Source organism: Coffea arabica, chromosome 7c (assembly GCF_036785885.1).
Source record: "Coffea arabica cultivar ET-39 chromosome 7c, Coffea Arabica ET-39 HiFi, whole genome shotgun sequence".
NCBI classification, from domain to species: Eukaryota; Viridiplantae; Streptophyta; class Magnoliopsida; order Gentianales; family Rubiaceae; genus Coffea; species Coffea arabica.
The window spans coordinates 22,891,082-22,915,153 of NC_092322.1; the positions used below are offsets into that span (position 1 = coordinate 22,891,082).

Genomic DNA, 24,072 nt, shown 5'->3' on the forward strand with positions numbered 1-24,072 from the left:
AATAATGTTCTCTACTAATCTTTTTACGTATGTATAAAGCACATGAGTTTGCCTCTGGTGTCAAATTTTTTGTTATTATTTATTATTTCAGTTTTACGCGAAATGAATAAGGATTTGTACATATAATTACCACAAACAAACTAATAATGCTAATCAATTTCAACAATTTTCTGTAAATTTTTTTATTCTAACTTCCAATAGCTTCCTCTGAAAAAAACTTTCAATAACTTTTTTTTGTTTCAAATCAAACTTCTAATAACTTCTACCTTTGTATATATATATATATATATATATATATATATATATATATATATATATATATATATATATATATATATATATATATATATATATATATATATTTATTTATTTATTTATTTATTTATAAAAAAAATCCTACTATCTTATTGCAAAAACAAGCTTTGTTTTTAATTTGCACACTTATGGAGTGTGCCTCTTCAACTAATATTGGATAATGCAACATATTAAAAAATCACAATTTAAAAAAAAAAAAAGAGAAAGAGAGAATTAAGATTAAGAATAACTAAATAACAAACCGTGAGAATTGTGGTACTATAAACTTAAAAACGGTTCATTCTAGTATAAATTTATTGTAAACTACATAATAATCATTCAAGGAAGCAAAAGATCAAAAATCATAACGACCCTTCTCATTTTTAAAGCTTTGAACTCAATCCAATTTCAATTAGTCGACACATACAGCAAATATCAATCATTAGTTAAGCAATAATCAAATCTTTAAAATCTAAAACAAAAATAACAAATAAAATATAAAAAATACACATCGGTATCTAATTGAAACGTAAGAGTAGCTTAATAACAAATTGCAAGATTATTCTAGCATAAACTCGTCAAATTAAAGATCAAAACCTATAACAAACCTTTTCATTTTTTAAGCATTGAACTAAATTTTAATTTTAATTTAGTTGACAAATTCACCATATATCAATGATTAAGTAAAAGAAAAGAAAAATCTTTGAAGCTTTAAACAAAAAATTACAATATGTAACACGAGTGTAGGCATTCAATACCTCGCTAGACCAACAAGCAATGGGGAAAACATCTTATAGTGCATGTTGCCAAGTGGCAAATTATCTGGAGCACAACATGACAAAAAGCCGTTTCCCCACAAGCTCACCCCGCAAGGAATATAAACGAAAATGGGGGGTAAATTGGTAGCAAGCATGTGATTCCTTTTGGCGAATAACAACCGAGAAAACACAAGAAAGTAGATCGAACCATTTGAAAAGACAAAAGTGTCCAAATTGAAACAAAAAAACCCAAAAATCACAAGGACCATACACCTTTACTGGGCGTAACTCCATCCTTGAAGATAGTAAGATAGGAAAGATAGGATGTACATTTATGAGTAAATTTTTCCTACACTGACCGTGTGTACACTATCGTCGTTGGATTTATGACATATGCGTAAAAATTGAATTTCAAATTCAAATTTTGTATAGTTGTCATTCATCCAATGCTGATAGTGTATACACTGTCAGTCTAAGAAAGATTAATCCTACATTGAATACGTTTTTCTTCAATTTTCCAATTTCAACATAGATAATCTATAGGTGAAATATAAGTTAACTTTTTATTTCGGGTGTCAGTCTTGAGATTTTCTTTGTGAAACTAGTAGTATTTAACGTGTGGATTAATTCATCAACAGTATTTTTATATATTATTTATATTTGCATTAGAAAATTACTATATTCTAAATATTTAACTACCATGCTAGTCTTTAGAAACTTTTACACTTAAAATTAATTACGATGTGATAAGATTCATTAAATAGTATAATACATTAACAAAAGAAATAACAAGTTTTTTCTTTGAAATAATAAGTAAATTTTACAATAATTATACATTCACTCATTTTATTTTCAATTGTTAGTAACCTATTCAAGTGTGGACACACTGGAAGTCCTTTGAGCTCTTAGCCAGTTTGATATGGAAAAAAAAAAAATTTTTTGAGTCCATCCGACTTTTAGCACAACCTTAGTATGACTTGAATTGGGAACAAAGTCCATGTTTGGATATTGAAAAAAGGGGTTTTGTTAGAAATTGGCATTTTGCACCTATAATAAAATCTCAATAAATTAATAACTTTGGGACAGTACAAATTCTATTAATTTAAAGAGGTATTAATTAATCGATAAATTAATAATTTATTAATTTATTGAACGTACTTATAATTATAAAAAAACACTCATTTAGTCAACTAGAGTTCTGTGGAAGAAATAGCATTAGAGAACTTAAATGATCATTTAAATGAAGGAGGTATTGATAAACTCAAGACGAATCAGTGATTTAGATTACCATGATAAGGCAAAAACTTGGGTGAATTCAGTCCATGGACCCACCTAAAGATCGTATGGTATTGAAGCAGCCACGTCATTTCTCCTAACTGGGGTCAATGGATTTCCTTTACTTGTATTTATACCTGACAATTGGACGGGAATTTTGGACGGGTTGATGTTGGCTTTTCATTTACATGAGTTACATCCAACTCGTCCAATTTTAAATTGGGTTAATTTTGGGTTGGGTCATATTGGGTTATCTCAAACCCATGACCCAAATATAACCCAATATATTAAATAATAGATTTTAATACATAATCTCTCTCAAATATATTTTTACATACAAAAAAAAATTTACACATAAATACATTTTCACATAGATAGATATATTTTCATACACTAAAACACTCACAGATACAAACACACACTCACTTTTTAAATTCTTTTGAAATACATTATTTTTACACATACAAACATACCCAATCACATTTTAAAAAAAGTTATAAACTGAAATTTTGACCCAAAAAATAAACACAAAAGAATCATGCATGATAACACATCTGAGCCATTGTAAAATGGAGAAATTAGAAACTAGAAATAAACACAAACATCCTAAAAGATAACTTCCGAATTTGCAAATTGAGAAATTGTGCTAGTTAACGTTGCCTCCTGCCATTACACCTAAACGTATGGTAACCATTTTCAATAAAGTAATTCATTAGACTAGAGTTTTCCAATTTTCACTTCCTTGGGTACATATGTATTGCAAGTGTGCTGTTGAAAACTTAGGATATAAAGTACTTAGTACTACAACAAAACTTGGATCACGAGAACTGTGTAATGCATGGTCAGCCCGCAGCTATGCATAAAGCAGCCATATAATAAGCTTTAATAATTTTCTGTTGCACGGGAAAATTTGCTGTCAAATCTGGGCTGTTGGCCATTTTCCAGCCTCCCTTTATGCTCTATGCCTCTGCTCTTGCTGTACAAAGTGTTCTCGGAACTGCAGATGCCTCCTTTACGGCTGTGGCCTTGGCATTTGCGTAGCTGCTATACTTTTTGCATTCTTGTATAATGTATTTAAGTTGGGTAATGGGTGCTCAACACAAATATTCAACCCGTCCAAAATATATCTGAGTTTCTATTACCCAACCCAAAATTGACCCAACACCCAAATTACTCAACCAACCTCTGAAATTAGTGGACGGATTTTGTGGGTTATTAGGTTTTGAGCATAATTGCCAGGTCTACTTGTATTTTTTCTTTTTAATATTTGCAAGAAATGCAAAACAGAAAAAAAGTAGGAACAATCCAGCTTTGGAGAAAAAAATAGTTTCCAGATCCAAGGCTTTTCACTTAGTCTCCAAACTTCAACTTCAACCATTCTCCGAGAAGAAGTTGTAGATCATTTTAGGCAAATTGGATTGCACAAATTCGATTCTACTCTAAAGCTTTGATAAGATTATGAAGACGATGAACAGAGGAAGTAACAAAGAGTGAAAGCTGTGAAAGATGATTTTAAGGAGCAAAATCTTCATATCTAGCAATTCCAATCTAATCCGGATATTGACAAGATCTTGTAGATAAGTATCAAAAGACCTATGCAATTATACTCAAATTTGATGTTTGCTTGTGCCTTTGCTTTGGAAACCACAAATAAATTTCAGCCTTAACTTCAGTGAACGAAAGTCATTTTTGCAGATCTCTAGATTTTGCAGCAAAATATATATATATATATATATATTCAATATTTGATTGGTTGTCAACTACTGCACTAGCTTTTCTGTTTTCTTTTTGCTATGAAAGCTGAAAAATTACTTGTATTATCTCCATTGAAACAGTATAGTTTTGCTCCTTTTCTTTTCTTTTCAGATTGTGTTCCATTGTTGGTAAAATGAAGAACTTAGGGTGAAGATAGAAGGTGCATGGAAAGGATTTTGGTGAAGAATTGATGATGGAGAAACTTTAAAATTTTGTACTCCCTCGATCCTATTAAAAGTGTCATACTTTCTATTTTGAAATGTCTCAAAATATTTGTTGTGTCGAGAAAGTCAAAGCACTTTTTAATCTCTTTTTCCAACATAGTCCCTTCTTCTAATCATATACATGTTACTATTCAAATTCAAATTTTGAAATTACGGGGATAAAATTAGAAAGAGAAGCACACAACGCAATCAAATTATTATTTTTTAAAAATTGGATTCACAAAACAAGACCAAATAATTGGGACGGGAGAAGTACTGAAGTACGATGGATTGAGTTTGTGTTCTGCATTTAAAATTCAAAATTTGAGGATGATACAATAACTTTAGAGCCTGTTACGTGCAACGAAATACTCAAAGCATCAATAACTCTTCATAATTTCTTATTAAGACGCAAGAATTCGAAATTTTAGATGTAACAAGAAAATTTAGGGATGAGATTTAGGTAGATTTTAAATTTTAAGAAAAAAATTAATAGTAGACTCATATTTTTTAAGGAAAATATGATATGTAATTTTAGTGAACTATTAATTTATGATATTAATGGGACCAAAGGGTCATGTAAGATTTTCAAAAAAAAAAATACTGTTTTATTATTTTAACGAATTTATTAATTTAACTCGTCAGTCCAAGTCAGAAACGAAAAAAATTATTATTTAATAGAGATTATTAATTTATCTAATATTAATTTATAGATGTTTTACTGTAGTGGCACTAGCAAATAAAAGCGGTTGCAATAAAACCATACTTGGAGTCCAAAACCAGTTAATCCAAAAAGATCTTAGCACATGTAAGCTAGTGCAAGACGATCCAAAAAGAAAGGGTAAAGAAATGAAAAACATGTAGCATGATACTGAAATGATACGAGAATGACAAAAAGCCATAGAGAAGGGGTTATAAATGGGAAGGAGAAGTAGATTGGAGGGGGGATTTGACCCTCGAGTATTCTGGAGTTTCAACTTCTTTTCCAAAGAATTTGAACTCTCACTGCTGCTCATTTTTATTCATTCTCCATTGCCTTATTTGCCCCTTTATCCCTGCATTCTGCATTTCTTGATTGATGAATTAGCTTGTGGTTTGACTTATTCTTTATAATTCCTTTTATTCTTTGGCCCATTAATCATCTTCCGAGACCCATATCTCAAAACTCACACATGGACCCTCAGACATTAGTTAAAGTCATAAATTAAGAGCAAGCAATCGGTTGTCTCAGAATTATATAATCCATATTTATTAGAAGAGATAGAACTTTGTTGAAACACAGAAATTACAAATAAATTGATTGGAGAAGAGTTAGATATAAAAATGGGTAAAATTCAAGCATCTATTGACCCCTATTAATTCTCTTTCATTAGCCATGTTACCTAGAAAAAAAGTATTTAATTGAAATAAGAATATATATATATATATATATATATATATATATATATATATATATGTGTGTGTGTGTGTGTGTGTACGTAGACACACACACAATTATTTTAGAACTTAAAATGAGTACATAATTTTGAATTTTCAAGTCTCTAAAAAATCAAGCAGATAATTTTCTTCTGACAATAGTTTCTTTTTTTGGTTAGAGATTTTTTTAAAAGCGATTGCAGATATGTGAATTTTTTTTTTTGGCGAATAATAAAAACTTTTATTGATTAGTAATGAAAGTTTGTATACATGGCAGTCGCCTCTCATCCACCAACTAACTACTTACAGTCTCTTTGAACAGGAGCAGGAACAGTTGTAGGAAGCAGCTGGCAGTTCATGGCCAAGATTTGATCCAAAAAATATAAAATCCAAATTTTATCTTATATCTTGTTTTTAACACCATGTTTGGGGTCCATAAAATTTTATTCTACAGTTACACGTTATTGAAAGTGAGTTACACCATGTACATTTTACACAAAATCACCCCGAACGGTTTTCTATACTTGAGTACAAGGGCCCCGTTCAGGCCCCTTGTATCATTCTCTTTCTATACTGACAAACATTTCCAGTCCACTCCCCACTGGAGTACAATCTCCCAAATTTTGACATGTTTTAGGAAAGCCTGGCTAATTACTAACTACAAAACACAAGTTGCATCGATAACAGGCTTTAGAAGTTTATCACATGGCTTTAGAACTGAAAAATCACTTCATTTCTGAGTCTCCAAACATGATAAACAGCAGTAGCCAAGGCCAGTCTCCTCATCTGATCTGCAAAGGAATTTGATCTCCAATGAGCTGCAAGCCATGAAAGTTCCACATCCCAAGTATATGACCCACGATATACCAAGCACATGTTTTGCACTTTAGTCCATACCGGTCTTGGCATACAACAGTTAAAAAATAAGTGATATATGGCTTCCTCCTCCCCCTTGCAGAGTGCACATAGGCTAGAAGTTAGGGAAACTCCCCATTTTCGCAGCCTGTCAAGTGTAGACAGTTTTTTCTTACATATTAGCCAAAGAGTGAAAGCATATCTCGGGACAAGTCCTTTACCCCAAACCAAATTTTCCCAAGTCACTTTTACCCCTGAACCACGTAATATCTTCATGGCAGCTTTAGTATTGAAAATACCAGTAGAGGATCGTTCCCACACAATCTGGCCTTCAGACTCCACCAAGGGAACAAAATCATCAGGTGTGGCATCTTTTAGTCTCACTTACCTTTGTTGTTTCTTTCCTTCCTATAGGCCATCCCCACCTTCCATTCACTATAATTTATGATACAGAGGCGACTGGTTTGCATCCAAAGTTGTAAAGGAGGTTGCCTGTGAAGTTTTTATACAATGGCCCAAGGGGATGCCATGTATCAAACCAGAAATTGGCTTTGGTTCCATTCCCCACAATGTGTCGGATGAAGGGTTGAACCAACTATCTAATCTGCAATATTTTCCTCCAAACCGTGGATGCATCTGTTGGTATCTTAACAGCCCATCGTGACTGATTCTCCTTCTTGCTACTGAACCGGTGTTCCGTATTAACTTCATAATCAAACATTTGTTCCATGGCTCAGTACTCTATTATCCCAAGCCACCTTCCTGTTTTGGTGCACACACCTCCTTTCATCTAACTTTAGCACCATACATCTGCTTAGTCTCTCCTGGCCTAAGGAATGAAGCCAGTAAACTATTCACTTTTTTAACCAATGTTTTAGGCAAAATAAACACACTATACCAGTGCAGATATATTTTAGACAACACTGTTTGAATCAATTGCAACCGACCTCCATAACTCAATTTTTTGTTTGCCCGCCCCTTGATTTTTTGCTCCAATTCAATAAAAATAGGCTAACAGTCTTTGTACGATAGCTTAGATCAGATATGAGAAGTTATAATTGTGCACTTCTATCAACAACAAATATGACTCTAAATCACATTGAAACTAATACAAATGTTGGTTTGAAGGATGTAAAGGCTATTAGAAGAGTAATAAAATTGCAACATTTGACGGAAATTAGAGAATGAAATTCAGCCTTTGATCGACTCATTATAATACAAAATTGATAAAACTCAAAAATTGATAATAAATTCTGTTCAATCAAGCATGTCACTCAAAACATACTTGACAGTCATACGAAATTGGGAAAGGGAGACAATAAGAGGGATTGCAAGTACATGAAAAGAGAGGGAAATGGGCCGTGGGCTAAGGGTGGGGAGATGACGGGTAAGAGGTGGGAGATGGGTTGGAGAGACTAGAATGGGGGCGGATGACAACTGATGAGGAGGGAGGAGATAGGTGTCCGAATAGAAGGGAGGTGGGATTGGTCGTTGATATACCTGGCAATTGGGCGGTTGGGTGGGTTTTGGGCGGGTTGATGTTGGATTTTTATTTAAATGAGTTACACCCAATCCGTCCAACTTTAGATTGGGTTAATTTTGGGTTGGGTCATATTGGGTTATCTTAAATCCATGACCCAAATATGACCCAATATATTAAATAATAGATTTTGATATATTAACTCTCTCAAATATATTTTCACATACAAAAAAAAATTCACACACATAAATATATTTTTACATAGATAGATATAATTTCACACACTAAAACACTCACAGATACAAACACACACTCACTTTTTAAGTTCTTTTGAAATACTTGATTTTATTAACCTTTCAGAGTAATTATTTGACATGTTGCTCCTGAACCAATGAAAGAGTTTGACATAAATATACAAATATCTCACTCGATCTCATTTAATGTGTCAAGTGGATCCCACCTAACATGTAAATTTTCAATAGTCAAAAATAAAAATTTGTTGGATGCGAGTGTTTTTAAAAAATTAATTTTTCAAATACAATAAAAATTTTTAAAAAGTATTCTAAACGGTAATCTAAAAATTAGTTTAAATTTTTTTAAAATTTTAAAAAATATCTCAAAATATATTTTAAAAACTCTTCTACTCTTAAATATCCCAAAATATAATCTAAAACTCTATTACAGCAAAGTTTTTTAAAAACGCCCTAAAAAACAGCTAATCCAAACGGAGCTAAAGCTATTGAAAATCTAGATATTACTAACATCTGTAGATGTGGACGTCCAGGTCGAAATTTCATCTGCGTCCACATGCGTGTTCGTATTGCATTCTCATCGCCTCTAGTCAACTTCTATTTCCTACTTTCTATGCAACTAGACATCTGCTTAGTATAAGCCATGCATTCTGATCAAGTTTGGTTGTACCTTCATCAATTCTAATCACTTTCTATTATCACATTTAAGTAGAAACATTTGTACCTTTTGTCCATGAATGCTAGATAACCTATTTCGTCCGTGAATGCCGGAGGGCCTATTCCGTCGGTTAATTAGATTAGATTTTAATTACAAAAAAAGATTAACAATTATGACGTGTCTATTTGATAGATACAAATATGAAAGTTAAATGTCATTCCAACTTAATCAAAAAGCACTTAAGAAAAATAGGTTATCTTCATTGAGAATTTTTGAGGTAGTCCTGACATTTTTCACATTTATTTGCTGATGATTCCCTTATTTTCTATAAAGCAAGTGCGTTTGATGCCACAAAATTGATGCATTTTGCGTTTAATTTGTTTTTTAATTTAAGTTGGGTAATGGGTACCCAACACAAATACCCAAACCGCCCAAAATATGTATGGATTTTCATTACCCAATCCAAAATTGACCAAATACCCAACTTACCTAACCCAACCTCTCAAATTAGTGGGTGAGTTGAGTGGGTTATTGGGTTATGGGTATAATTGCCAGGTCTAGTCGTTGATAAGGAAAAAGATATTGATATGTGGGTGGGAGGATATTTTGGAACATTTTTGCTGTGCTTTTATGGGGGTGATTTTAAGTAGTTTTTGGATGTTTGGAAGAGTTAATGTGAAAGAATGCCTGACAAAAATACGGTCCATGACTGAAACAGAGTCAGATATGCAACAAACATTGGTAAAACACATGCATCCTTTGTTCATTAGGTTTTTAAAGTTAACGAGTGCAAGGAACTAATACTCCTCCTTTTGCATTGGTAAAAAACTTATGATGTCCAACTATTTTTCATCTCAGACTCGTACCGCCAGATACTGAGGTGTGAATGTTGTGACCTCATTAGTACATGGTTTTTCCCCGCACAAGGCATCATCCCATTTTTTTTGTTTTCATCCGTTTGGATTAGCTATTTTTGGGGTTGTTTTTCAAAAATTATATAAAAAACTTTTTACTGTAGATGTTTTATGGATTATTTTTAGATGTATTTTTAAAACATATTTTCGAGTATTTTTATAATGTATAATTTTTAAATTTTTATAACAATATACAATTATACATTTATAAATATTTATAAATAAATATATTTATATAAAAATATATAAATGCATTATATTATATATAATACATAATATAAATATATTTATAAATATATAAATGTATAAATTATAAATGAATATTATATAAATGTATAAATTATAATTTATAATTTTTATATTTTATATTTATATACATTTATGCATTTATAATACATTTATAAATATTTATAAATAAATATATTTAAATATTTATAAATAAATATATTTAAATATTTATAAATAAATATATTTATACTTTTATAAATAAATATATTCATATATTTATATATAAATGTTTAAATGTACATTTTTATAAATGTTCAATATATATAATATATATTATGTATATATTAAATATATATAATATATAACATTTATATAAATGTATAATAACACATTTATAATATATATAATATATAATATTTATATAAATATATAAAAATATATTTTATATAAAATAAAATATTTATAATATGTATAAATAAATATATTTAAATTAATATAATATATATATATCCTATACATAATTGAAATATATAAATTGAAATAAACATATTAAATATGTATTTGGAGTTGTTTTTGATATATTGTTTGGATATGGTGTTTTTGGAGTTGTTTTTGAAATACACATTTACTGTAGCATTTGGATTGTGAAAAACAGTTTTTCAAAAACAAACCCAAAAACAAGAATCCAAACGGACGGAATCCGTCCGTTTTAGTAAAATATTTTCACAAAAGATTACATTTGAAATATTTTCATTGTTTTTTAGTAAAATAATTTACAAATCCAAGGTAGATAATTAATGTCCAAACTTGTTAACGTATAGGGGAAAATTCCACCAAAATTTCACATAATACATATATTAGTCTTGAGCTATAGGACCGAAGTCCTGAACTCCTGCTTTAAAAAAATACCTATATCTTATGCACAATACAGCCTTGTTGAATTAGACAGAGTCATACAAAATTCCAGCTCCAAGCCCTGGGTAGTTTACTTATGAAATAGTAGTTGAATGGGTGAGAATTACAGAGGTTTTTCATTAACTTGGTATACAGGCCACTGATGATCTCGCATGCAAATTGCGCTCCAAAGGACCTATCTTGCCTGCGAAAATTGAATAGTTTTTTGATCTTGTGCAGATTCATCAGCCCAAACAAAACTGCTAGGACACGAGGGAGACTTCCCGATATCTTTCTTCTTCAAGCTGCTCCAACCCTACCGATGCCACAGATAATCCCACTCCTTGGTGCGTCCTTATAAATTCTGCCTTTTTTGACTGCGTTCTGGATAGCTTTGGGTGCAAAGCAAGACAACCTAAAAGATTGTCTCAATATCTTTGGCATCAAAAGCATGCAAGATTTTGTCCACGGTGTCCTCGAGCCTTTTCTCTTTCAGCAACTTCTTGCTCTGGAGATTGATCACAAGTCCATGGATACTTAACATCATCCCTGGCCAATTTCACACACTCCGCAAATACGCAAATTTACATAGAAACAAATAGTATGCAAGGACAGAATCCAACCATAAGAGTAACTTATTGACCAATTTAAACACATCTATTTGTCCGACACAGCAAGGAGTTTACTTAGCATCAACTGAGACCATCTATATCAGGAATAGAGACAAGGAAAGTCCCTCAACAAACTTTTTTGCCCTGAATACTTTCATCAATTTTTCTAATGCTATGATTCTGATCTCTTTCTACCACATCTTGTAATTCACAATAAGTCTTAGCTAGTTGTCTATCCAATAGATGACAAATTGATGAAAATGCCTGACAAAGCTTCCCATCAATTCGAACGAGGGATAAAATGACCTTAAAGCTAAAGACATAATCATGAGAGTTTGCTTTATGCTAGTGTGAAGTTTAACGAGTTCTGTGGAAAAGAATTCTTCTATGGACTTTTTTGGAGCTAAGCTGGCATAATATTTGTAAAGGACACAAATCATATACCAATAACTTAGCTTTTGTCAATTTCACAAGAACTCAGAAAGTAGTACTGCAGTGCAAAAAGCAATTCATAAGATTGTGCAATGCTAAACATTCAATGATTCTTCTGTTATATGTAGGAGGCAAAACCAGAACACATCCAGGATGTACTGACCAACAGGCAGACCAACAAGTTTTTTTGGTTTGGTGGCAAGGAGTGCCAATTTATTTGCAGAAGATGTTTATTCCTCGAAGTAGAAGATATATACCAAAAAAATTCCAGAACTCATAATTGCCAAAGAAACAAACTACTAAATGGTGGAGTACTTGATACACTCTAGAGCTACAGCCACAAATGACGAGAATCCAAAAGGTTGTGAAAGGTGATCCTTTTGGAGAACTAAATGCTGAAAGGAAGAAACAGCATATAACAAGAGAAAAAAATACTAAGTTCAGGCTACTGCATGAAATATACATAAGGCAGCATACAGCAAAAATAAAAAATCAAGTTGCACTTTTGAGAAAATCCAATCAAGCAGAACATTATTGTGGAGGAGGTGGTGGTGGTGTTGGTGGCACTATTGAAGATAAATCATAGGACAGCTCAAGTTCTCCAAAAAGGCATTGCATATCCATTCTTGCTCCGATTCAGATGAACTTGGTTCAACATCCAACTAAACTTGAATTTAATTTCCAAATGGTTTGGTCTAGCATCACAATTGAATTGATGGCAGGGTAAAGCTCTTTTAAATTAAAGTTGGCATTGGATTGGATGTTAAACGAAAGTTCATCTAGATCGGTGTTTCCTTGAAATGCAATTCAGTGCTTGCACATGGAGGTTCTCTCTTGTATACTCTCTTCTTGAACAAAATCGTAGCAGCCATAGTAGCAGATAAAAGCAGTAAGTCTGAAAGAGTTTGGATGCAAGATAACTGACACAGACACCACAAGAAACTTCTAATTAGAATTGAAGCTAGAGACAACCAACTCAAGAAATGGACCTATTAACAAATTAAGGAGGAAACGAAGTCTGCCTAAGACAGATTAGTTTGCAATTGCACAAGTGTACCGACAACACTTTGACACAAGAAAAATAGTGTAAAACTTCGACACAAAGCTAAATAAATAGATCAATTAAGCAAGTTTAAATATTCCAACACCACTGAATCAAGGCACTTACCTGTTTCATAATGTGCAGAAGACTATAACAGGAATACAAAACCCTGAGTTATAGCCATATTGCAGAACGAGTCTGTCTGGATTTCAAGAAAGAATGGGATTACTCGCCTTATCTAGCAATAGTACGTCCTCGTCCTCTTCAAGCAGAAATTTATTGCAGACTGACAGGTTACAAGTTGTGCAAGAGTCACACCAAATACATCTGTCATCTCCAAAGGCTTTACAGTTATTCAGGGGCAATGTGTCCCATGGTTCCCCGGATTTGAGTTGTGATGTGGTAGTTTTGTAACCACTAAGAAAGCTGCAATGTCATCATCCAGATGGATGTTTCCAGCCTTCAAATCTCAGTGAACGATTTTCAGATTGCAATGCTCAAGCAGGTACTCCAGGACATGTGCCGTAGGCACAAATAAATATTTACAATCACTGAAAGGTCATTGTTATCATTGCAAATCAAGCCCAATAAAAACAGGCACAAGCAACAAATATCTCTCATTTCCACCCCAGCGACCAATAGTACCTTATCAAACAATAATAAATAATGGTTACTAGTATTCATGATATGCATTCAGTATTTCCATTCGACGCTGAATATCTTTTTCCAGTAAATTAATGTACTGCATACAGTAGGAACGAATATTGTGATGTAATTTTTCAGCAAACTAAACTAGCTACAGAGAATAGACGCTACTAGAAAAATCCCGTTTACAGAAAATTTTTATCACAAACTTTTTTCTCTGAATTCAGAAATATTAGTTTTTTCATCTTACAATTTGGATATTGTTGCACAAAATTTGAAACGCTCCTGCATAAGCTATTAGAAAAAAACTTTTATTGTTTCCCAATGATTAAGTTGTCTGTAGGATAGTATCTTTTCCAATCAACATGATTTCAAAGCATATAAAACAGAAGAGATTTAGAAAAAGACAAAGCACAGAAGGAAGTTTTTAGATTGTTCTATTGCATGTTCAGTTACACATTCATAAGATTTCAATGCAAGACTTGTCCTTAAATGTTTGTTACCAAAAAATAAAAATAGAACAAATTAAGACCTGCACTTAAAATTCTCAGAACCCTACTTAAACTGATGTTATGTACGACATGATTTGAAGTAATTTTTGCGGTTTAAACTCGTCCATCTGAGGATGGTAAGATAGCAATCAATAGACGTTGAATCAAAACAGGGAACCGTATAGCTTTTACCCAATACGTACTATATCCCAATCATGAAAGAAAGAGATTAAATATTAATAACCTAAATTCAAATCACGTTCCCTGTGAAATTGAATCAACTTGATTTTAGCCTCTTACTATATCTCTCATCCTCAATAAGATTGCACAATGGGTTAATCAAAAAAAAAAAAGGTAAGGGCTATACCTAGTTGTGTTGAATCTAGACATTCATATTTAGAAGTGGGAGCATTCTGGATTCATTTCGATATGTTTTTCATTTTTTTTAAATCGTCTATCAGATGTGCTAAATTGAGTTTTAAACTAGCACAAATTCAATGGAAACTTAACTCCATGCATGTGACAACAGTTTGGTAATATAATACCTTCTGAACTAAACTTAAGCTGAATGTGGGATATTACTAACCAGAAAGCATTATTGAAATCCCCACCATAGGACAAAAACATGAGCAAGAAGACTTCTTCTTCTTAACAGCACCCGAAAACCTGCTACGGTCATTCTCTTTGCAACACATGTCGCCATTGCAAACTAGTGCATGCAGTATCAAAACCCTACAAATAAAATCTACATCAGAAGAGCTACATGGTAGATCAACAATAGATCAATTCTTAATGCTGTTTTATAAGTTACTAGACAGTTTACTTCTTCCACAGCCAAAAGAAATAATCCATCACTCTTAATCACAAGATACTTAAAAAAACATAATTATAGAGCCATAGGATTTGTTCCCAAGAGTGATTAAGAAATAGTTTTAACTGCTTTAACTGATTTCTAACATATAAAATTCATGATGACTATTTCCATACATTTTAATACCTGATTAATTGTTTCTATCCAGTCTGAGCTGATGTCAAATCTTCACACTCTGCAATACAAATTCCACCCCTCTCCTGCTCAACCCAAAAAGAACAAGAATAAGAAAAAGGAAACTGGTAGATACAAAATTTGTTAGACTAGACCAATTATATTATTACCGACCTTTTTTTTTTAACCATTGCAGATGGTGATCAAATGAAAGTACAGTTTTGCAATAAAAACCTTTCTTTAGTTACCATTGCAACTTAGGAACAACCAAATATTAATCTTGAAGAATCCCATAATCAAGTATATTGTTAATGAACAACCAAACACACAAATGGATTTATGTATGAGGAGAAATATATGAGAGAGAGAGAGTTTCTTGGATGAATTATTTCAAGTTATTGCAAGAGAATGATATTTTGCCACACTTCTACAGGATATCTATATAATTTGGTACAGCATTGACAATTAAAGGGGAAAATAATCAGAATACCTTTTCCTGGAGCATACTTGAAAAGTTCAGATTCTGTCAAATGTTGTGAAAAAATAAATGGCCATGCCTATGGACCTCAAAATATGAACCCAAAGCAAGAAGCTAGTCTAGAAAGTTTTTACACTTTTGAACTGGTGGCATATTTGGGTCCATTTAGCAATTGAAGTAAAAGTAGCAATTTTATCATTCTTAAATGAAAAAAATTTCCTCAAAATTATAGAAATACAGCTTGAAACTTTTCTAGAAATAGAATATCACAAACTATACTTGCAGATGATATTTAATTCTTTACTTTCAACAAATTCAAATAGTGGCTATCCAAACTGAACTTAACAGGCAAGCTAAAGCACCAACGCCCATGAAAAATGAAGAAAAATAGCCTGTTCAAGTTACCACTTAAGTGATATGCCACATTGAGGTTCTCCATGAAAAGACAAACAAGAAGTCTTGAAAAGAAGTAGTACAAATCCACTTAATTGCACCAAATTCTGTGGATTGCCACACCAAACAATTGAACTTCCCTAAGGAATGCGGCTTCTCCACCAGACTGATGATCTCTGAGGTGTTTCACAAACTATCACCAAGAGAGCTCCACTAAGGCTCAGTTGCAACAAAGATGATAACTAATAACAGGATCAAATGCAAACCTAATTAATGTTTGCTCAAGGCCAAAAAACAGCAGGACCAACATGTTGCAACTAATGTGAAGGTCCTCTTTGTCCTCCATCCATGAACTTCTTGCTATCGGGATCAATCTTCAGCATCAACATTAGTAATGAAGGATTGTTCTGATTTTTAGCGTTCTGATTTTTAGCAGATGAATCAAGTAAAATGGAAAAAGTAGATGCATCCAGTGAGAATCCTCTATGAACCATTTCTTCATAACAGACCATTGCATCGTCATAATGACCTCCCTTGAGGAGTCCTTGCAGAATAACATTGTATGTAGCACCATCTGCCAAGCAACCCTTCTCTTCCATTTTTTCAACAAGCTCTTTGGCTTCGATGAGCAGACCTTCTGAAAGCAAGCCAGCAATCATGATGGTGTATGTTCTGACATCAGGATCCAATCCTTTAAGGCAGAGACTGTTGAAAAGATCTCGAGCACTATCGAGCCTTCTACTTTTGCACAACCCATTAAGGATGATACCGTACATTTGTACATGAAGATCTACTCCATCAACTTCCATTGAATGGAATAACTGCAAAGCTTCATCGACATTTCCAGTCTTGCACAACCCATCCAACATGACGCAGTAAGTGTGAAAATCAGGATTTAGGCCAGCAGCTTGCATCTCATCAAAAACTTCTCTTGCACTGAGATACCTTCCTGCACTAAATAACCCCTGCAGGACAGTGGTATAAACAACAATATTAGGTGTTAAACCTTTGTGTTGAAGTTCTCGAAAGAGATTCATGGCTTCTTCCACTTCCTTGTTCTTGAAATAGGCATTTATCAGAATAGCATAGCTATGGAGATCAGGAGTAAGGCCACTAGTAACCATGGTATTAAAGATTCTCCCTGCTTCATCTATTCGGCAATGTAAACAGTATCCATCCATTAAGGAACTGTATGTGACCAGATTGGGAGTCTGACCTTGCTGAATCATGATGCTGACTACCTCTTCAGCATCTTCTGCCTGTCCTTCCTTGCACAGTGCATCCACCACTATATTAAAAGTAAAGACATCCGGAACAATTTTATAATCCTTCATCTCAGAGAAGAGCTCTTTGACCTCCTTCCATCTGCTTAAGCTGCAGAGACCCTGAATCAAACAATTATAACTGACAACATCCGCAGGTAAGCTCTTTTCAATCATCTCCCGGAAGAGTGCAAGAGCTTCATCAACCATTTTATCCTTGCACAAGCTGTCAATGATAGTGTTGTACACAACTGTATTAGGTTTACAAGATCTTCGTCCTTTTTCCATTGATCTGAGGAAGTCGATGGCAGTTTGAGTGTTTCCCACCTTACACAGGCCATCTATTACAATTCCAAACATAACTTCATTGGGCTCGCAAACTTTGTTGTATATTATTTTTTTGAACAATTCTTGTGCCTGAGGAACCTTATGCTCTCGAAAAAGTCCCTTAAGTAAAGTGCTAAAGCTGGCTACATTGGGCACAAGACCACGTTTGAAGAAGCCACCCAATATGGAAAACCCCAAATCCACTCGACCCACGAGGCAGTAACAATTAATCACAACATTGAGAGTGTACTCATTAACTGGAATGCCCTTGACGCACATGTCCCTAAACAGGTGAATAACGGAACAATAATGCTTATTCATCTTAACAATACGGTCCAGCAGTTGAGTGAAATCAATAACAGAAGGCAGAGGCCTCATTCGGACCATCTGCTTGTACAAGCTCAGAGCATCATCAAGACTGTTGATATTACTAATATCATTCCTCAAACCAGATTGAAATTTTAGAGCTTTTCCAGAAGACGACCTAATTTTACTACTACTAGCAGAGTAAAAAGTTAATTGGGGTATAGGGTTTGCGACTGCAGAGAGAAATGAAGCAAGAGTAGTACAACTAGCAGGAGCAGTAGTACCTAATGAAGCCGCTGCTTCCTGAGACTGAGCAATGGTAACAATTATGGCGGAAGAAGCTCTTCTCTGCATCGTCCTCATCGTCTCCTGGTCTGAGATGAATTCTTGATCTCTGTTGTTCTAGTAACTCATTTCCCGCTAATTGCACCAATTTTTTAATGGCTATTGTATTAAGGGAAAACTGCACTTTTCATCCCCAATATTTGGGATATTGGATAATTTCAGTCCAAAAGTTTCGATCAAAATACATTTCATTTTTCTAGTTTTATAATTTCGATCAATTAAAGTTTCATCCAAATACATTTCATTCTTATAGTTTCATAAATTTGAACAATTGAGGACAATTGAATTATTGTCAACCAATTTGGACTGAATATCATCACATGACTAATATGTCAGGTTAATCATTGTATTATTAATACTTAATTCAGTTACTAATTAAATTATATAAATAATAATGAGTGTGTTTGAATAAGAGATTTTTTTTTAATTTATGATATGATATGTGTGAGACAAAATAATAGATTGGAAGATAGATAGACAATTTGAAAACATGTATATGATGCAACAAAACAAATTTTTGCAAATAAATGACAATCTAAACAATTCTTTATTTCACGTAAATATTTTTCTCCAATTGGTTTGTAATAAGATTGTTTGAAAATTTTCTCCAATTGGCCATAATGGGGTTGTTTCTTCTCCGCGACTTCAATCCCTCTCAATCTTTTTGTTCAATTTGTGATTAAGACGAGGCTAATGGTGGATGAAATTTTCTTAATTTTTTCAAATGAGAAAGTGAATTAAAAAATGATTTTTGAGGTTTTGGTTGACCCAATGTTTTTTGTGTTTTACTAATTGGTATGCTATGGTCATGTGATGATATTCAATTCAAATTACTTGACAATCCATCAATTATCCTTAATTAGTCAAATTTATGAAATTATGAGGATGAAATGTGTTTGCATGAAATTTTAGGAATGAAATTGATCAAAATTATAAAATTATGGGGATGAAATGTGTTTTAATTGAAATTTTAGGGATAAAATTGTCCAACACTCAAAACAATAAGGAATAAAAAGTGCATTTTCCCCTTATGATTAAAATCCTCAGGTTCTATATTCATTGAAGATTATAGTGGTCCAAAGAAAAATAAACTCTAACTGTAGTCATAAATTTTTTTTTAGGGGGTAAAATGACGGTAGTCATCGTTGAAAATAAAAAGAATATAAATGTTCTTATTGTGGTCAGATATTACAATATTTCAGTAGAAGTGAGCATAATCAAGAATTTAGTAGATTAAATTTTGTAATTTTCATAATCTTCTTTTGTGAGATACTGACTTAATTCAATTTTGAGTTGAACCATTTCAATTTTGATTCAATTTTGAAATAAGAATTGAGTACTACTGAAGTCAAAATGAATGATATACATACACTGCTGTTATATAGTACAATATGCATTATAACGTAATGTAATAATATATTTCCATAGTAGCATATTTTCTCTTATACTTGAATGTATATAAGACTAATATACATTTTGCACATGATATTCGTTTATAGTATATATTTGTATTATTTATGTATTTAAATCCTTTTTTCGATTTCGAGATTAGTAATTTCCGGATTCAAGAAACCAATACAACTTTCATACCTATGTTGAAACACATGAATCCGCATTTGTTCAAATTTTCAAATTACCGATTTCAAATTTTTAAATTCGTTTTGAAATCAGTCGTTATTCAATAAATTCTGAGCTTGCACACCCCTAGGCTCATGTCTTATTTGTTCTTGAAAATAGTCGGGGTACCTCTCATTGTTACACCCTCCGTTTTTCTTTAGAGGTGGATGTGGAGTCTAGTATGATTGGCAAATCAACGCCATCAAGAAAAGGGAAGGCCTCATTTTCTCGAATGAGACAAAAAAAAAGATAGAATTGACTCAGCAAGTTCCTGTCCATGGAGCTTGAATAATGAAGTATTCTGTTAAGATCTGTCTAGCAGGGTGCTCAAATTGGATTAGCAATCGATTCCCATGTTTCAAGTTGCGTTTTGAAACTCAGATCGGACCGATCGATTTAACCGATTGAACCAAAAATTGAATAGGCATCCTATCCGACTTATCCTAAAAAACCATCAAACAAAAATTCGGCATAATTAAAAATCGTGTTTGGCTGGAAACATGATGAACCATTTCGAATCAAATTTTTTTCCCATCTTTTCCTTTTTACATTTTTTGTTTTTATTTTTTGATTCTTTCTTTTAACTACTCTCAAATATCTTTACATATCCTACCATAAATCTCTCTCAAACAACTCCAATGGAAGATCTAAGTTCAAAAAGGGATAAAAACATACAAAAAAAGAAAGTAAAAAAATTCACCTAGAAATATTTTATCAATTTTATGATTTGATCCCTAGAATACTAGAAAACTATTATTACACCTAGAAACATTTTAGAACTTATAAGTACAGCCCTAAATTCTTGTATTCCTTTCAAATAAGCCCTTCAATTTGGTTCTAAACTTGTTGAATATGCATTAAATTGTAAATTGCATAAATTTCTACTTAATTATACTACCTTATTTGTATTTTTTTTGTAAAGTATCTTAGAAACATCAAATATACATTGAACCTACCTTTCTTAGTATTAATATGTTTTTAGAAATTTTAGGCATAAATTTGGCCGGATTTAAAGGGCATTTTTGTCCATTCAAATTTGAAGTTTCGAGACTAGCATCAAAAACCCTAAAAGAGGTAACCCTTCAATTTTTTAAGCACACCTTAGATTTTTCTTTACAAATCCTATGAAAATCGAGTTTTACCAAAAGATTTTGACAATGAAGCTTTTAAATGGTTGGAAAAAACACCACATGCAAGGCATGGTGCAAGCTTTTTTCTTATGGGTAAAACTCGAGTTTCAAAGGATTTGTGAAGAAAAATCTAATGAAGTACTTAAGAAATTGAAGAGTTACCTTTTTTTAGGATGATCGATGCTGGTCTTGGTGCTTCAGTTATGAATGGATAAATGCCCTTTAAATCCAGCCAAATTTATGCCTAAATCATCGGAAGTTCTTAAAGTGTGCAGTTTTAATTATTCAAAGGTGAATTGGAAACAAAATTTAGACAAGGGACCAAAAGTAGACAACAGCAATAGTTTGGGTTCCCCGGGTTTTTTTCCTAAAATTAAATATATTTATGACATCATGATGATATCATCCGGTTCTTGGATGGGATCGAATCCACTGGCCCTTGAGTCCTGACCTCGACCGAGTCGATTGCTAGTCCGAATTTCAAAACATTGGTTTCAAGCCCTACTTTGTCTTTCCATGTACCTCTTCCTTGCTTCTTCCTACTCCTTATCAAGCTTTTGAAGACCCAAGTTGGTCGATCAATGATTATTCTTGTCCAAACTCCGCTACAAATTGCCAAGCATTTGGTATTGAGTTAGAAATTTTGAGATGTGTTACTAATCTTTTGAAAGATGAGTTTTCTTATTTTTGTTAAATTATTGTAAAAATATATTAACATTGTTTTTATTTCGATCCAAATCCATATAATCATCTATTAAGAGTTGGAAATCAATCAAGTCGACTCAGTCAAAATGTAACTCAAACAAGGTTAACATCGAATTCGAGCTGATTTGGCGTGCCAATCGAGTCAAACTAAATATCAATTAGTTGGCTTGCCGAGTCAGTTTTAATCTATATATTATTAATATTTTTTAAAACTACATGTATGTCTCCAACAATTTTATTTCTTTAGCATGACATACCTATTTTATCTATTTTAAAAATATAAAAGAATATTTTTTATTTTTATTTGAGGTTGATTTGACTTTCTAATCAAATTTGACTAAACTTAGACTTGAGTTTGAACTGAAAATCAAATTTCACGTTAAGAAATCATTGAGTTTGGGTTTGGTAAAATTAAGTCAAGCTTAACTTGATCAGACCATAGCTTGAATCGCCGTTTGCAAATCTAAAACTAGGAATTTTCTTCTTCACAACTTCATCAACCTATATTAGTTCTTGATTAAAAGTTAGCATTTTTTTAGTTTACATAATTCGTAATTAAAGTTATTTCTTGCTAAAAAATTTATGTGGATCATCATTAGAGGTTAAATATATGGTTCCTTCAAATGGGACTACAAGAACTTCCAACATCTAATCTCATGGATAGATCAATTCGACTACAAGAACTTCTCACATCCTCTACTGCAAATCAAGAATATCTATTTCAAGTTTGAAAGCAATCTTCTCAACTAATTTCTAATAAGATGAAATCTAATTAAGCAGATCTACTCAGAGGATTCCCAAAAAGAATTAAGAAATCCTTGCATGTTTTGCCTCCAAAGTCAAAACTGTCCTCTCCTCATTTTACCAATTTTGACTATCCAAGTAATTTATGAGTTCTCTTTGTTTTTTTTCATTTTTACAATAACAAATATCAAAGTATAGATTGAAATCCTACATTTTTCCCTTTGTGAGGGGTTACAATTGGATATTTGGCGTAGCTAAGTCTACTTCTATTAATTATTTTCAAAAGTATTTTTCTTAATTGTTCGGAAAGCGTGCTATCTTAAAAACAAACTTTGAACTTTTTTCCCAATTAAATATTTGTTTAGTCTAACTAACAATTGTAACTAAAGACCACATATTTGCAATCAATTAGATGTTCTATTTTTTATTATTATTAAACACATTTAAACATGTTAAAATCTAAATCCATTGAATTTAAATGTTGAATTGGGTTATCAAATAAGAAGTTTCAAAATATAGTCTTTAGTTTGGAGGGAGGGATGGGTTGGATGATTCAGAAGGCGGAAATATGAGTGAGAGGTTTTGGGTTCCAACCCTTCTACTTACACTAAAAAAAAAGAAAAAAAGATGCCACCCAAGTTTTCCTTGAATTGGTATTTACAATGTCTACCTAATGTTATTTCTTACTAAAAGAATTCTCGTGGATCATCATTGGAAGTTAGATGTACGGATAATTCAGGTGGACTGCAAGAACTTCCAACATCTAACCTCATGGACAGATCAAGTGGACTTCAAGAACTTCTCACATCCTCTTTTGCAAGTTAAGAATATCTATTTCAAGTTTGAAAGTAATCTTCTTAACTAATTTCTAATCGCATGAAATCTAATTAAGCCGATCTACTTAGAGGAACTCCAAAAAGAATTTAAAAAAAAATCCTTACATGTTTTGCCTCCAAACTCTCTTCTCCTTGTCTTAACAAATTTAATTAACCAAGTAATTTATGAGTTCTATATATATATATATTTTTTGCAATAGCAAATATCAAAGTATAGATTCAAATCCCATATTTTCCTCTTTGTGAGTAGTTACAGTTGGATATTTAGTGCAATTGAGTCTACTTCTATTAATTATTTTCAAAAGTATTTCTCTTAATTGTTTGGAAAGTGTACTATCTTATAAAAAAACTTTGAACTATTTTCCCAATTAAATATTTGTTTAGTCTAACTAACAAGTGTAATTGAAGGCCACACGTTTGTCATTAATTAAAATGTTCTAATTTTATTATCAAATATGTTTGAACATGTTAAGGTCAAAATTTATTAAGTTTACGTGCTGAATTGGATTATCAAATAGGAAGTTTCAGAATGTAGTCTTTAGTTTTAACAAGTGCCATCCAAGTGCTCCCTGAGTTGGTATTACAATTGTCAACTAGTTGGTGATAAAGTTGGTTGTTCGTTAGAGACACTCATTGAAGGTGCAAATGATTGTAAGAGCCTGTATGTTTAATGCAAAAATATGAAATAAAAGAAATGAATTTTTTATTATTCACCAAGATGCAATTTTCTAAATTTATTAAT

General features: G+C 32.3%; 1 protein-coding gene across 4 annotated transcripts; it reads right to left on the minus strand.

Moving 5' to 3' along the window:
- Positions 1-10,874: 10,874 nt before the first annotated feature.
- On the minus strand, positions 10,875-18,434 carry LOC113699168 (uncharacterized). Of its 4 annotated transcripts, none has more exons than XM_027219310.2 (4): positions 16,071-18,434; positions 15,200-15,273; positions 14,789-14,934; positions 10,875-13,711 (listed from the first exon to the last, which is right to left on the minus strand). In XM_027219310.2, exon 1 carries the CDS (start codon positions 18,314-18,316, stop codon positions 16,376-16,378), a length of 1,941 nt encoding a protein of 646 aa, XP_027075111.1. In that variant the 5' UTR covers positions 18,317-18,434; the 3' UTR covers positions 10,875-13,711; positions 14,789-14,934; positions 15,200-15,273; positions 16,071-16,375. The 4 variants fall into 4 exon arrangements, with proteins under 4 accessions (XP_027075111.1, XP_027075114.1, XP_071912703.1 ...); XM_027219313.2 differs by having other exon boundaries at positions 11,004-13,711; positions 16,325-18,434; XM_072056602.1 differs by lacking the exons at positions 10,875-13,711; positions 14,789-14,934; positions 15,200-15,273 and having other exon boundaries at positions 16,067-16,234; positions 16,325-18,434.
- Between the last annotated feature and the right edge of the window lie 5,638 nt (positions 18,435-24,072).